The sequence below is a fragment of the Rhinoraja longicauda genome, chromosome 6, assembly GCF_053455715.1.
Source record: "Rhinoraja longicauda isolate Sanriku21f chromosome 6, sRhiLon1.1, whole genome shotgun sequence".
Classification (NCBI taxonomy): Eukaryota; Metazoa; Chordata; class Chondrichthyes; order Rajiformes; family Arhynchobatidae; genus Rhinoraja; species Rhinoraja longicauda.
Genome location: NC_135958.1, coordinates 32236888 through 32253290, shown reverse-complemented (window position 1 = coordinate 32253290; position 16403 = coordinate 32236888). Strand labels below are relative to the sequence as shown.

Sequence of the window (16403 nt, the reverse complement as noted above, 5' to 3'; positions counted from 1 at the left end):
TGCAAGTGCTACACTTGTGGGTTTAAACCAAAGATAATAGAGCAGAGCAAGATAGACCAAAAAGGCTTTTAAATGCTGTTTTTAAAAAAGTTTTTAGAGATACAGTGCAGAAACAGCTCTTCGGACCAGTGATTGCAGCACGCTAGCACTATCGTACGCACTCTAGGGACCATTTACAATTTTACCGAAGTCAATTAACCTACAAGCCTGTACATCTTTGTACGTACTGTTCTGGTTCAGTACTTCGTTCCCAAATACCATTCAGTTTAAAATCACTGCAATTTCATGCGACAGTCAAAATCTGCCTGGACATTGCCAATAATAAAAAAACTAAATATTGGATCCTTATACAAAAAAAAATGTCTTGAGACAAAATGTATATGTCACACTGATCATAATTACTAGACTAAAGTAATTAATTATTTATATCATAAAAAGCTTGACACAAATGATGATTTTGCTAGAGAGGACAAAAAGGAATCTGGAATAAGACGTCATTTCTGGTAGACTCCTGTGTAGCCCCTTCAAAACAAAAGCAGATGTCTGTTCATCGTTTGCAGCATGTTACAATCCTTTTCTCCAGAGATGCTGCAAGACCCGCTAAGTTACTCCTGCATTTTGTGTCTATCAACGAATCATAAGATGCAAAATAGGATTCTAGCTTTGCTGTGAGTTGTGGCATTGATTTATCAGAAATATTATCAACCACTCTCGTGCTGGACATTGAAAATGAATGAATGAATGATTGAATGAATACGTTTATTGGCCAAGTATGCAGATACAAGGAATGTGCCTTGGTGCTCCGCTCACAAATGACAACACAAACATACAGTTAACAATTAAGAATAAAGCATAAACACATCAAAACAATAAGGATACACCATTACGGTCTAAACATGTGGGTGAAAATAAACCAGAGCAAAAAAGAGACTACAGACTTTGGTTATTGAGCAGAACTATCACTCGTGGAAAAAAGCTGTTTTTATGTCTCTATTTCTGCACAATAACAACAGGAACATCTTAAGTTAACCAATATATTCCAAAGTCAAATTAATAAGCAAGTTGCTCATTATAGATCAAGTTATTCTTTACAGTTAAGAATCAGCTACAGTAATTCATCTGTTACATTACTGCAAGAATTGGATAGCAATTACAAAGCATTTTGATTCCTCCCCGTAAATGAAAAATATTGAGTCTACATCACAGTCCCGTCAAATATCAGTACAGAGCGAAGAAACTGACTCAGATATCAATTTATTTTAGGCCTAAAAACATGGATTTTACAGAAAGCACTCTCAGTAAACTTCCTCAGAACTTGAACTAGAAACCAGAACAAAAAATGAATTAATCACACTGAGATTAATTTGATTCGAAAATGTCCATCCTTTTACTTTAAATCACAGCAAGATTTTCTCCAACTATCAGTTTTAAACAGTATTAAATTAGAAGTTATTTAAAATATTTAACTAATACAAATTCCAAAAAAGTATATTGGTTCCAGGAAACCTTTCACTTGTATCAACATTCCTTCCATTGCAATTAACAGGCGAGCTGCTTTGTTGCCAATTCACTGGCAGATTCCCCTGTGGAAGTGAAACATTGAAGAATTACTTCTGTGACTTCCAACAAGTCTCCAGGATTTCCAGTTCTGAAGAACTGTCTTCAATATGAAATGCCACTTTGCTTCTCTTCCCACAGAAGCTGCATGACCTGTTGAGTATTTCCAGCATTTTCTGGTTTTAGTTCAGGATTTCTGTCCTTTTTCAATTCTGAAATCCTAGGCAAACCCTATCATGATAGTTTCTCTCTTCATTCACTTGCCTTCTGTTGCCTGTGGTCTGCCCTCCAAAATCCCTTTCTAATCTTCACTGCTGCTCTGTGTTTTTCTTTTCTCTATTTGTCCTTTTAGTTTCCGTAAATTATTCTCTTCAACCAAATTTTGGCCAACAGCCTAATCTCTTTACATGAACAAATGTCAAGTATTGTTTGATAATCTTCCTAAGAAAGGACTGTGAATATTTTTCTGTATTAAGAACACAATTTATTTACAAATTATTGTTGTAGTTGTGGGGCACTTGTAGTTGTAGGACAATTAATCTCATTAATATCAGCATGATTAACGATGGATACAGTGATGAAAGGCACCCCCTACATGATCACCCATTGCAACCTCAGCATTTGAAATCACGCAGGTTTCCTCTTTTGTCCATCCCCTGGACTGCAGTGCATCGTCCAGAAGGCTCAAACTCTGGGAAGAGAGACGAGAGAAATCTCCGGAAGACATTCACATGGCAATCGATCCCTCTGAGAAAGTCCCACCAGGTTCCGACCAACCGTGGATAACCTGGCGCAGTCTCAACAGTCTGCAGACAGGCATGGGGAGGAGCAAATCGAACATGTTGAAGTGGGGATACACTGAAGATGCTGCAGACTGCGAGTGTGGACGGGGCCTCCAGACTATGGAACATCTCCTGAGCTGTGACACGCTGCATGACACACGCACTGTAAAGGATCTTGCAGAGGCCAAAGACGTGGCACTAAAATTTTGCCCGCTATTGGCACAAACAGTTGTGTGATGACATGAATTTTAAAAAGCATGATTAACAAAGTCATGTACAAAATAGGTCATGTAATTTTTCTCCACCCTGTTCTAATAACATTCATTCTGTTTCATCTTCACCCCACCAATTCGACATCTTTCATTTCACTTTCCACATCACCTAACCTTGCAGGGTTTTTTAATAAGCTTTCTAATTCAGACAATGTCGTTGATTTCTAAATGTCAACTTCAATTAACAACAATGACTTCTACTCATTAATGGTGAATAAATTTGGACAGTTTCAATTTACTATTTTGGAATCTTGCTCTTGCAAGTGAATCTTGGTTGGAGGAGAGGTTGAAGACAGGCCCTGACCTTTTAACTGTACAACATCCATGGAAATATAAATTAAACATGTCATACCTCAAGCCTGTATGAAATTAGAGATTGCCCATTCTCAAATTGTGTTGTTTTCCCATCAAAGTAATGAGTGAAGCAACTTTAAAGAAGAATGATTCAAACTCTTTTCCATTACATTATACACAAGTGGCAGGTTTCTGACAAGGTAAATATACAATAATGCATCAATGTCACCATAACACAGTAACTATTGACATAGTGGCTCTGGCTGTGTGCGTGTGTGTGTATGCTGAAAAGAAACATTATTGCTTCAGAATGCAATAATAAAGCAGGCACTGAAATCTCAGTGTCAGAAATCAATTCTTGGAATCAGAAATTATATTTTATGATTTGCCATTCCCAAATACTCTTGCACCCTACTCCAAGATAGCACCAAAAACATCTTATTGAAACAGAGCAGTGACAATCCTCATTGGGAAGGTGGCTGGAGCAGAAGCCACTGAAGGAATGCAGAAGCAGGGAATATTTTAATTTAGAGATACAGCGCAGAAACAGGCCCTTCGGCCCACCGAGTCCACGCCGACAAGCGATCACCTCGTACACTAGCACTATTCCACACAAACTAGGAACAATATACAATTTTACCGTCGATTAGCCAACAAACCAGTACGTATTTGGAGTGTGGGAGGAAACCGAAGATCTTAGAGAAAACCCACGCGGTTACCGGGAGAACGTACAAATTCCATAAAGACGAAACCCGTAGTCAGGATCGAACCTGGGTCTCTGGCGCTGCAAGGCAGCAACTCTACCACTGCACCACCATGCCACGGAATATCTGGGATGTTTAAAGTTATTTCCTCTCATAAGCATCAATGATGAAAAATAGACAGATTAATGCCTTTGTTTACCTGTGTCTTTCAAATTCACCACCTTTTGGTGAAATATTAAGGTGCTCAAGAATTTTAATTCTGGACTTGAAATGACTTCACTTTAGCAAGTAGCATGAATTTCCATAAAATAGGACTTTTAATTATATCTAATTGTGATTTACAATTACTTAAAATAAGAGTATTTCAGAAGCATATATAAGGCTTTGATGAACAGATGACCCAGCAATTATTGTCCAACAACTTGCCCAGACACCACTTGCCTCTGGAAAGGAAGGTCCATCTTAAAAGCCTGGAAGAACTGTTTCCAAATACACAGGACAAGATGTTAAAAATCCAAAGTGCCAAATATCAACTTGCTTTCGGTGGTGATGGGAGCACTCACCTATGCTCCTCCGATGTTGAGAAAGGCTAGGCAGACACATCATTGGGGTTATCAAATGGGCACCTACTTCCATCGACGTTTCGCTGATTGGACCCACGACGTCTCCTGTAGGCTCAGCGGTGCATTCAGGCATCCCAGAACCACCCCCCTCTGCATCAGCCTAGCTGGTTTATTTGGGAGACAAAATGGGGTCTTTCCTCTTCAGAGGCACTGGCTACTCTGCTCTGCCACCCGTGATGTTTCCTTGATGGCCTGGCGTAGGGCTTGTCTGCTGATCCCCAGGTCCTTCATCAGTCTTACGGTAGATGTTGCCACGAATCCTCGACATCCAACTTCTACTGGGCAGATCTTTGCTCTCCAGCCCTGCTGTTCTGCCTCCGCTGCAAGGTCTGTATATCGCAGTTTCTTTCTTTCAAAGGCTTCCTGCACAGCATCCTCCCAAGGGACTGTGAACTCCACAAGATACACCATGCGCTGAGAGTTCGACCAGAGGACAAGAACAGGCTTTAAGTTGGTGATGGCTATCTCTGATGGAACTGTAAGCCGTTGGTCCACATCCACCAGCATCTGCCAGTCCTGGGCTGCCTCCAGCTGTAAAAACCTGGTCCTTGGTGGAATTTTCTGTTGCCTTTGTTCCCCCTCCCGAACAAAGGCAATTGGCATAACTGGGTTGGTTGTTTTGGGCGGCAGGGCATTGTTGGTTGTTCTCCTGCTTTCCAGAGTCGCTGCCAGGCATTTGAGCACTTGATTATGTCTCCAGGTGTACCGTCCTTGGGAGAGGCTTACTTTACACCCAGTGAGGATGTGCTTAAGCGTGGCTGGTGTTAAACACAGGGGAACTGGACCCATATCCAGGGACCCACTTGTCAGTGAAGACAGATAGAATGAAATTCATCAAGGTCTGCTTGGCAGCAGCATAGCCTTCGACCGACTGACTGAGGAAAAGAGTGTTTGAAGATCAAAATTCCACAGAAGGCTGTGGAGGCCGCCAATGGATATTTTAAAGGCATGGATTGATAGATGCTTGATTAGTAAGGGTGTTGGGTTATGGGGAGAAGGCAGGAGAATGGTGTTAAGACTGAAAGATAGATCAGCCTTGATTGAATGGTAGGGTAGACTTGATGGGGCGAATGGCCTAATTCCGCTTCTTTAACTTATGAACATGAAATTATGAAAATTTCAAGGCCAGTGTAGACTAATCTAATGATTTACTGAGTAATAGTCAATAGTCAATTTATTTGTCACATACACATAAATGTGCAGTGAAATGAAAGATTACCCACAGTCCAACAATAAGACCAATAAAAATAAGCAATAGAAATATGCAATAACACACAATCATAAACCAACACCAAACAAAAAGAAACATCCATCACAGTGAGTCTCCTCCATTCACCTCCTCACTGTGATGGAAGGCCAGAATGTATTTTCTCTTCCCCTGCCGTCTTCTCCCACGGTCAGGCTGTTGAACATGCCACGTCGGGGCGGTCGTGGCTCCCGACATTGAAGCCCCCGCTGGGCAGAGAAAATCCCGCGTCCTATTCCAGGCCGCGCCGGATGGTGAAAGGTCCGCGGCAGGCCGACCCAAGCCCCTGATTCGAGGCGGGTGAAGACGCTGCCGCTGCCGCTGCCGCTGCCGCTGCCGGAGCTCCCGATGTCGGCCCCCACCCAGGGGCCTGCGAGCTTCCGACGTCCACGCAGCCCGCGGCCCGCGGTCGAAGTAGCCTCCTGAGACGTGTCGCAGCCGCTCCCGAGGCTCCACCACAGCCTCCGAAGGCAGCCAGCTCCGCAGATGCTGAGTCCGGTCTGCGGGCTCTGTGAACCAGAGCCCAGGTGATCCCAGCTGGAGGCCCCCAGCTCCAGGTGTTTGGCCGATGGTTGGCCGCAGCGGGAACGGAGACACGGCACAGAAAACAATGGTCGCGTCTCCGATCGGAAGAGACAATTTTACAGTTCCCCACCCACATAACACACAACCACAAAACACTACATCGTACCTAGACACTACAATTAAGACAAAAAACAACAAAAAACACAAATGACAAACGGACTGCAGGCAAGTCGCAGCTGCTGGGGCAGCGTAGGCACACCAGGCGATGGTCCCTGAACTTCTGTGCTCTTTTGAAACATGTACTATTAGAGCTGGCATTTCAAATCACTCAAGAGAGACCACAAAATCCTATACACCTATCCAGATCCTAATTACATTCAGTCATCTCTGTTGGGTGGGTCACTTTATTCACATGCTGATACCAGGTGCTTGAAGCAAATCAAAAGGTTATTTGGCAAGATGACTGGTGGGGAATATCTGCCCCTGCAGAAGGAGCATTCCTTCTCCTGCTCAACCTGCAGAAGGAGCATTCAGGAAGGCACTGTGAACCTGAGGTTTGAGTTGAGTTCTATTGTCATGAGTGCCAAGGTACAGTGAAAAGCTTTTGTTGTGTGCTAACTAGTCTATGGAAAGGCAATGCATGATTACAATCGACTCATCCACAGTGTACAAAAACATAATAAAGGGAATAACGTGATTAATGTTTAGTGCAAGGTAAAGTCCAGTAAAGTCTGATCAAAGATAGTCCAAGGGTCACCTCTACTTTGATTCTGTAATGGCAGTTTCTATACATTCTCAAACTCTAGCTTCGATAGCCATTACTGCTCGGGGATGTGGTGGAGATTTAGTTTACACACACACCGCACTCGAAGATAGCAAAAGCTACTCTTCCAAACATTGTTTCTTGATTAATTGGTCTTTATTAAAGAACCCATAGAACAGGGCTGGTTGGAAGTCTTCCTCAATCCTGAGGGAATCTCTCAGAAGAAAATGTTCAAGCATTGTTTTTAACTAGAGTTGGTTAGATTTTAGTATGTTAGTGTTGCCAGGCAGCAATATGGGGCATGAACTGAATCAATTTGATCTATGCCAAAACATGATTGAGGATCATCCCAATCTATTTGTGCACTGATTGTTACACTTTGAGAAGATTAAGAGAAATGTGAACTCATGCCCTTAGAAATCAAAAAGGTATCCATGTATTCTACCTTTTAATAAATGACAATGTTGATGTGACCCTCTCTATTAACCCGATATTTAATTAAAAGAGATGTAGATGGATGTGCTGACAGAATTTTTTAAATGAGATACTCCGATCCATCAAAAGTCATCTGATGAGCCTCATTGTTATTCTTCTTTACACGGTACAACATAATTAACTTTCTTATTACATAATGCATCCACAGTCTATCGCTGCATTAAAGGTACATCATTTCTTGAATGAAATGTTTCCTACACCCATCAGAATAATCATTTATGAATTGATTTGCTTCTCTTAATTTTGCTTCTCATAATTCTGTTCAGAATTATTACTATCTTTAACTATCAATTGGTTGTCTGTGATTTAAAAGACCATTTCTCCCTCAGGTGCATTCATAGTAAAAGCCTCAGATGACTATGGGTTGTTACCTCTGTATTGGAGGCAACTCATGGAAATCAAATGACAAAACAATATCAATGATATTAAAATGATTTTTTTTTTAGATTGGGCTCAAAAGGTCATGAGTGATAGGAGCAGAATTAGGCCATTCGGCCCAACTCCGCCATTCAATCATGGCTGATGAATTTCTCCCTCCTACCCCCATTCTCCTGCCTTCTCCCCATAACCCATGACATCCGTGCTAATCGAGAATCTACAGTATTTATCTCTGCCTTAAAAATATCTATTAACTTGGCCTCCACAGCCTTCTGTGGCAAAGAATTCCACAGATTCACCACTCTCTGATCAAGATTCCACAGATTCACCACCCTCTGACTAAAGAAGAGTTTAGTCAAGAGTTGTAGACTTATATCTTCAAATGTGTATTTGAAATTCAAAACTTTCAAATGTATTTGTTCATGTTATTTATAAAGGGAAATGTGACAAACTTTAATGACTAACCCACGGAGCGTAAAGTACAGTTAATTGTTCTTATTGCAAAGCAATTTCAATTCCTAATTTACAAGTATGTCGCAACTCGTAGTTCTTTCAAATTAATTGTCATTCTAAAACATTATGAGATTGAAGAAGCAGCTCAAAACAAGCATACATTTTATTGAAGCTTATTTGCATTTTTTTTCGATAACCAAAAATTCCTGCTGTAGTTTTGTTCTGAATTTATGACAACGATACTTTTAAAGGGACACGTCTGGGTTACAATGGAGATACATAATATCAGCATGAACACTTTTATGAGCAAGGTAGTCAACTCACACTTGTAAAAAATCCTTTTTTTAAATTACACGAACTGACAACCCTAATTCGAAACAGCATGAAATAATTTAATTTAATTAAATGAAGTTAAGAGAATATACATGTCAGGCCTGTGATTTTAACAAGGCAGCATCATAAATTCCCAGTTCGTTATGCTGACAAAGAATCTGATTATGACTTAGTACACTAAACTGACCCTGGGTAACCTTACTTTTCAGAATACTGGCACTGCAATCTCTGCAGGTATGATAAACAGAATATTCTGCGATGATTGACATTGTTCGAAGAATTTATTCTGAAATATTTACACTTTGCTATTTTCCAAGGTTAAATTCAAATTCTCTAAGACGTGCAAAAACTCAGATAAGTTAACATTCCTTCTTTATTGTATGTGATAATAAACTGTGCCACTGAACTATAGCGACAAGGAAATGCAGATGGTGGTTAATACACAAAAGGACTGGAGTAATTCTGCAGGTCATGCAGCATCTCTGGAGAACATGGACGGGTGACATTTCGGGTCGAGACCCTACTTCAGACTGATTGTAGAGGGGGAGGGAGAGGGAAGATAGAAGAGGGGAGATAATAGGTGGACGCAGGTAAGGTTTATTTTTGATAGGCATATGGTTTGAACTTCAGTTCCATCGACTTCAAATGGGACAAATTTCAGAAACAGAGTACGGAGTTTGTATGCTCTCCCTGTGACTGTATGGGGTGTCTCCAGGGGCTCCGTTTTCCGCCCACAATCCAAAGATGTGCAGGTCTGTATGTTAATTAGCTTCTGTAAGTTGTCCCTACTGTGTAGGATGGCACTAATGTATGTATGATTATCGGTCGGCATGAACTCAGTGGGCTGAAGGGCCTGTTTCCACGCTGTAGCTCAACACTAAACTAAACTTAAACTAAACATAGTACCGCACGTCATTTGCCATATGTTTCATTCAATTCCCATGTTTTCAACCACTTAGACTAACTGGGTCTGATGAAGGGACCCTCATCTGAAATGTTAACTGTTTCTCTTTCCACAGATGCTGCCTGACTTGCTCAGTTTTCCACCTATTACCATTTTCTGTTTTTTATCTTGTTGTGTCAGTTTTTATCTTACTTCACTCAGTTATAGTCTCACCAGTTTTCTATTACACAGACCATGAAGCTTAAAGTGCTGGAAGCCTTTGCCGTTAAGCCGATTCAACTCATCCTATGACAGGCATTCTCTTTGTTCTAAACAGTCCTCGCTCACGTCCTTTCCAATTAAAAGATAATGCCGCTCTCTCCCTTTCCCAGTTGTGATGATGGGTCACAGACCCAAAACAAATGGCTGTTCCTTTTTCCACAGATGCTTCCTGAGTATTTCCAGCATTTTCAGCTTTTGTTTCGACTTGGAAGCATCTGCGGTTCACATGTAAAATAGAGGATGAACCTCTACATCTAATTGCCTAATGTTTACATGTGGAGTAAATGGACATTGAGATGAAAAATCACCCAAAATTGTCATGGCCACTGATAAGGTGTGAAATGAAATTTGGTTCCATTAATGTCAACACAGTTGCATTTGATTGTAGAAGAATGCAAACCCTAAATTGCAGAAATTAAATGCTTAAAAAGATTTTTCTTAAACTTGTCTGCACATTTTGCTTTTATACACAGTAAACCCTCACAATAATGGACCACAGGGGGGGGAATGAATGGTGTCCGTTATTGCCGATTGTCCGCTGTAACAGAGTGACGGGGGTAAAGCTTAACACAGGCCAGGAGGGAAGAAGCGCACCGTCATTGGTGGGGGTGGGGATTAAACCAGTGGGAAGTCACAGGCTGGGGAGCCGCAGAACCTCTGGCCCCACATGTGGAGCGCCAGGGAAGGGGCCGCTGTGCTTCCCACTCACTCCATTCCCCCAAGTGGAAGTACACCACACAGTGCCAGCTCACTGGGTAACTCACGGAGGTGAGGGGATAGTGCACCAGGAGCCTCAGTCAGCTTTAATAGAAATCCACTCTATGGTGGTCCGTTATTGTTTAGTTTAGTTTAGGGATACAGCGGAAACAGGCCCCCCGAGTCCGCACCGACCAGCGATCCCCGCACATTAACACTACCCTACACACACTAGTGACAATTTACACATGCACCAAGCCAATTAACGCACAAACCCGTACGTCTTTGGAGTGTGGGAGGAAACCGAAGATCTTGAAGAAAACCCACGCAGTTACCGGGAGAACGTACAAACTCCGTACAGACAGCACCCGTAGTCGGGATTGAACCCGGGTCTCTGGTGCTGTAAGGCAGCAACCTTTGCACTGCACCACCGTTTCATGCCGTGCCATTTTAGCAAGGGTTCACTGTACATTACAAATAGTATTTCAGTATTTACCATTTTTCTTTAACAACTGCTGAGCAGCTTTGGAAACCACTGTATCTTTGGAAGGTACAAATGCAGGTATAGGGTTATTTATTGTTAAGAAATAAACTATTCTGTTAACGATGGATATGTTTAATTGTTCCTACTGAAGATTTATTTTGAATATTCATTTTAGTGTGTTCCTTTAAATTGTCTCTTGGTGTCCCAAAAATATCCACAATCCACGTTCTCTGCAGAATCATAGTCTCCAATAATACAAAACTAGGGGAGGGGGGGGGAACGAGTTCTGAGGAGAATGAAGAGTCAAATAATAAGCTGGTTAAAAATGGAGAAGTGTTGGCAGAACAGTGGATCATGGCAGCAACCATTGTGGGAAATGTACAATTGATGTTTTGATTCAGGATGGTTCATCTAGACTGGTTAACTGATTGGGCATGTAGGTGGAAGATAAAATATATTTTGTGAAAGTAAAATTATCCACTTTGGTTGCAGGAATGATAAAGCAGTTCATGTAAATTCATTGCATTTTGGCATTCAAAAGGATCTGGGAGAGTTTGTACACAAATCACAGGGACTTTGAAAATGTAGGTTCAATGGACAAACAGAATGTTAAGCTTTATTGCAAGAAGGTTCCAGCATTAGATTAAGGAAGATTTACGGGAATTATCTTGGGCTTTGGTTAACTGTATCTGGAATACGGAATACAGTTTTACTTTCTGAACGCATTGCTTGTCCTTGCAAAACTTCACTTAAAGTCACAGAGTCGTACAAGACTGAAATAGACCATTCAGCCCCACATGCCCTTGCCGATCAAGATGCCCCATCTACACTAGTCCCAGCTGTCCACGTTTGGCCCATACCCCTATAAACCTTTCCTGTCCACATACCTGTCCTAATGTCTTTTAAATGTTGTTTTTTGTATCTGCCTCAACCTCCTCTGGCAGCTCATTCCATTTACCCACCAACCTGTATGTGAAAATGTCACCCCTCAGATTCCTATTGTATCATCCCCCTCTCACCTAAAACCTCTGTCCTCTGGTTCTTCATTCCCCTATTCTGGGTAAAAGACTCTGTATATTTACTCTATCTAGTACCTTCATGATTTTATACACCTCTATAAAGAACATCCCTCAGTCTTCTGAACTCTGAGGAATAAAGTCATAGCCTTCCCAACCTCTCCCTATAGCTCAGGTCCTTAAGTCCTGGCAATATCCTTGCAACCCTTTGCACCCTTTCCAGCTTAAACTCTTCTCTGCACTCTTTCCAGCGTAAGTCGTTTGACTCTAGGAGGAATGGTCTGCCCTGCCACAAAACAGTATTTATGCATCTAGATTTTTTTAGTTTAGAAAAATAAGTTATGCTCTTAATGAGACCTATTAAATTTTAAGAAGGCTTGTTGCAATTGATATTGAGACACTCTTTCCAGTAACCGGAAAGTATGGAACTAAGGACTGTGGACTCAAAATAAACAATGCCAATCATCTAGAGAAAAGAGTGTGAGGAATTGTTATGTGTTTTATAGTTTACCAGAGCATTCCTATCAGATTATTGGGGTACAATATTGGTAGCAATTGGAGTGTCTTGCACTGGGATCTATGAATTTGGAAGAAGTGCCTTGCCATTTGTACTGACAAAGTTTTCCACCTCTGCTCAGCTGAGAGATGAGGCTGTGATGTTGAAAAGGGACGTTCCTTTGGGAACTTTTTCCTCTTGAACCTGCTACTCTTTATGCTTAGCTCTCCTCTTACAGGTTGAGGACAACTCTGGCACCAGCTGCTCTCTTTTTGCATGTTTGTGCAGTGTGCCATATGGTCATAGAGTCACTAAAAAACTGTAACTGGACCTTCACATTACCACGTCAATATCAATAGTCATTTATTTGTCACATACACATAAATGTGTAGTGAAATGAAAAATTACCCGCAGTTCAACAATAAGACCAATAAGAATAATCAATAAAAATGCAATAACACATACAATCATAAACTAACACCAAACAAAAGAAACATCCATCACAGTGAGTCTCCTCCAGTCCCTCCTCATTGTGATGGAAGGCCAGAATGTCTTTCTCTCTTCCCCTGCCGTCTTCTCCCGCGGTCAGGCTGTTGGAGTTGCCACGTTGGGGCGGTCGTGGCTCCCGACATTGAAGCCCCCGCCGGGCAGTGGAAAATCCCGCGGCCTATTTCAGGCTGCGCCGGACGGCGAAAGGTCCGTGGCGGGCCGACCCAAGCCCCGCGATTCGGGGCGGGCGAAGACGCTGCTGCTGCCGGAGCTCCCGATGTTGGCCCCCACCCAGGGGCCTGCGGGCTTCCGACGTCCAGGCGGCCCGCGCCGGAGCCTCCGGAGACGAGTCGCAGCCACTCCCGCAGCATCCGAAGGCAGCCAGCGCCGCAGGTGGTGAGTCCGGGCCGCGGGCTCTGCGAACCAGAGCCCAGGTGGTCCTAGCCGGAGCCCGCCAGCTCCAGGTGCATGGCCGGTGGTAGGCCGCAGCGTGAACGGAGACACGACACAGAAACAAAGGTCGCGTCTCCGTTCGGGAGAGACAATGTTACAGTTCCCTTCCCACCCCCCCCCCCCACAACATACAACCACAAACACTACACCATATTTAAACTACAATTCAGACAAAAACACCAAAAAACACAAAAGACAAACGGACTGCATGCAAGCCGCAGCTGCGAGGGCAGCGCTGGCTTCCAGAGTTCATATCGTCCATGTCGAACATCAAACACCCCTCTGTACTAATTCCATTTATTTACATTTGATCCTTAGCCTTCTCTGCATTAGCAAGTCAAGTGCTTGCCCAGATACTTCTCAAATGTTGAGAGAATATTGTCTCCACCAGCCATTATCTTGCTCTGAATGACTTTATCTTGCACTAAACGTTATACCCTTTATCCTGTATCTGTACACTGTGGGTGCCTTCATTGTAATCATGTCCTTGCGCTGACTGGATAGCACGCAACAGAAAAAGCTTTTCACTGTACCTCGGTGCTATAACAATAATAAACAAACACTAAACTAAAATCGCTCTCTGTAGTTCACAGTTGTCACTTGATTAATTGAAGTAAAAAAGAATAATATTCCATACAATTAATTAATATCACGATTGTGTTGTGATTTGTAAAACATTAGATTTGGAATAAAATTTGATTCTGCAGCGCTTATGTTAAAAAAAAAAGGAAATCAATAACACCATTTTTTCCCACTCTTGTTTCTTGATGCTTGTGGAGATTATGTAGTTTCATATTGCAGAAGATCACAATACAAACCATTTTATAGGAAAGCAATTGGGATGGCATATAATGCCGTGATGACACTAAACATATTCTTCTTTGTGTGGTTCAATGGTGCTTTATTTGTATGCTCATACACAGGTGTGTACTTATACATAAGGACATAAGGTGATTTGTAAGCAATGATAGGTGGTGAGAATTGTTTGGCCTATTTTTTAAGGTCTGAAATAAACTTAGTTCTTGGAGCACATACCTGAAGTTCAATAAGTATAAGAAAATAACTGCAGATGCTAGTACACATCGAAGGTATTTATTCACAAAATGCTGGAGTAACTCAGCAGGTCAGGCAGCATCTCAGGAGAGGAATGGGCGACGTTTCGGGTCGAGACCCTTCTTCAGTCTGAAGAAGGGTCTCGACCCGAAACGTCACCCATTCCTTCTCTCCTAAGATGCTGCCTGACCTGCTGAGTTACTCCAGCATTTTGTGAATAAATACCTGGAGTTCAAGACTGATCAGTAGAAGCAACAGTCTGCAGTTGTTTTGAGGACTTGAAAAAGGATTGTTTAAAAGTAAATTCTTCTCGTTTATCCCAATTACTTGTTCTGGTTCCAAGAAAGGAAGGAAGACAAGCTTGCATTTGGATAGTGCTTTTTTTAAATGACCTTAGAGTCCTCCAAAGGCTCTTTACATCTAATGATGTACTTGTGTAGTTCCTGTTGTAATGTGAGAAACAATGAACAAATCTGCATATGGCAAGCCCTCATAAAAAACAAAGTGATAATCACCAGATAGCCCATTGATGTTGATGAGGTTTGAATGTTGGCCAGGAAATCTGGGATAGTTCCCAGATAGAAATAGAACAACAACATTTTTTCGTCCTTCCAAGAAAGTGAATAGACTCTTAATGTAACATCTCGCTCAAACACCAGCATTTGTTGCAGTACAGCATCGCCTAAGCACTGCATTGGTGTGTCAGTGCAAACCCAGTGGCACAGTGGACCCAGGCAGCATTGTGGCACAGTGGTAGAGTTGCTGCCTCACAGTGCCAGTTCGATCCTGACTCCTACTATTGTTTGTACCATGTTAGTACGTTCTCCCTGTATCACGTGGGTTTTCTCCGGCTGCCACTGGTTTCCTCCCACATTCCAAAGACATGCAGGTTTGCAGATTAATTGGCTTCTGAAAATCATCCCCGGTGTGTAGGATAGAACGAATATCTGAGTGATTGATGGTCAGCATGGAATCAGTGGGCTGAAGGGCCTGTTTCCATGTTGTATCTCTAAACTAAACCTCCATGCTCAGTTTTCAGGAATGGATACAGGTTTCTGACTCAGCAGAAAGTCGACTCAGTTAAAAATTAGATGATTTTGTTGAAGAACGGTACACCTGCGGGCCAAACTTAATCATACGAAGTTTAGGAGAAGCCTTGAAGTGTATGTTTCAGAGGACTCCTGCATTTTGGCCTAACCAATATATTTAGTTTAGTATAGTTTAGAGATACAGCACGGAAACAGGCTCTTTGGCCCACCAAGTCCATGCCGACCAGTGATCACCGCACATGGACACTATCCTACACTAGGGGCAATTTACTATTTTACCAAGCTAATTAGCCTACAGACCTGCACGTCTTTAGAGTGTGGGAGGAAACCGAAGATCTCGGAGAAAACCCACGCAGGTCATGGGGAGAACGTACAAACTCCATACAGACAGCATCCGCAGTCAGGATTGTTCCCGGGTTTCTGGCACTGTAAGGCAGCAACTCTACCGCTGCGCCATCGTGCCGACCCAAATGTTGGATCATTTCAGATGTCTTTGCCTTCTTAGAGGATAAAGTTTATTCCTTAAATCCTGCAGCTTACAAGGTGCAATTTCTGCCTACTACTTTCTAATTAGGAAAGGTTAAATACATGGAAATCAAGGAACATTGATGAGGCAAGTATATGGGAAGAAGGGGAGTTGCATCAATAAAGATTACACAAAACTGTTACCAGATGATATGCAATAAATGTCAATGTTTCTTCTGTTGTTGCCTCCCTTTGGTATTTGCGTTCACCATCTGCAGCATGAAATAACTGACAAACTCTTCTGCTTTATCCCTTAGGAGACCCCGTTGCCACTGGCACTGGTACCTTGATTATCACCATGCTGGATGTGAATGACAACCCACCCTCTGTTTATCCAACCGTAGCCAAGTTCTGTGCGGATTCAAAGGATCTCATTGTGGCCATTCTGGGAGCAACAGACAAAGATCTTGAACCAAATGCTGACCCATTCAAATTTCAATTGGGCAAGCAAGCTGGAATTGAAAAAACCTGGAAGGTTACTCAACTCAACAGTAAGATAATTCTTCATTACAGAAAATGTGATGCTTTACTCTTATGGTGAAAATCCACATC

The 16403-nt window shown here is 42.2% G+C and overlaps 1 protein-coding gene across 1 annotated transcript in view; it reads left to right on the top strand.

Annotated features, from left to right (window-relative positions):
- Positions 1-16403, top strand: part of cdh13 (cadherin 13, H-cadherin (heart)) — a 944123-nt gene that overhangs the window by 912964 nt on the left and 14756 nt on the right. Inside the window, exon 12 of the mRNA XM_078400759.1 lies at positions 16109-16342. Within this exon, the coding sequence (XP_078256885.1) occupies positions 16109-16342 (234 nt within the window). The remainder of the gene's footprint in view (positions 1-16108; positions 16343-16403) is intronic.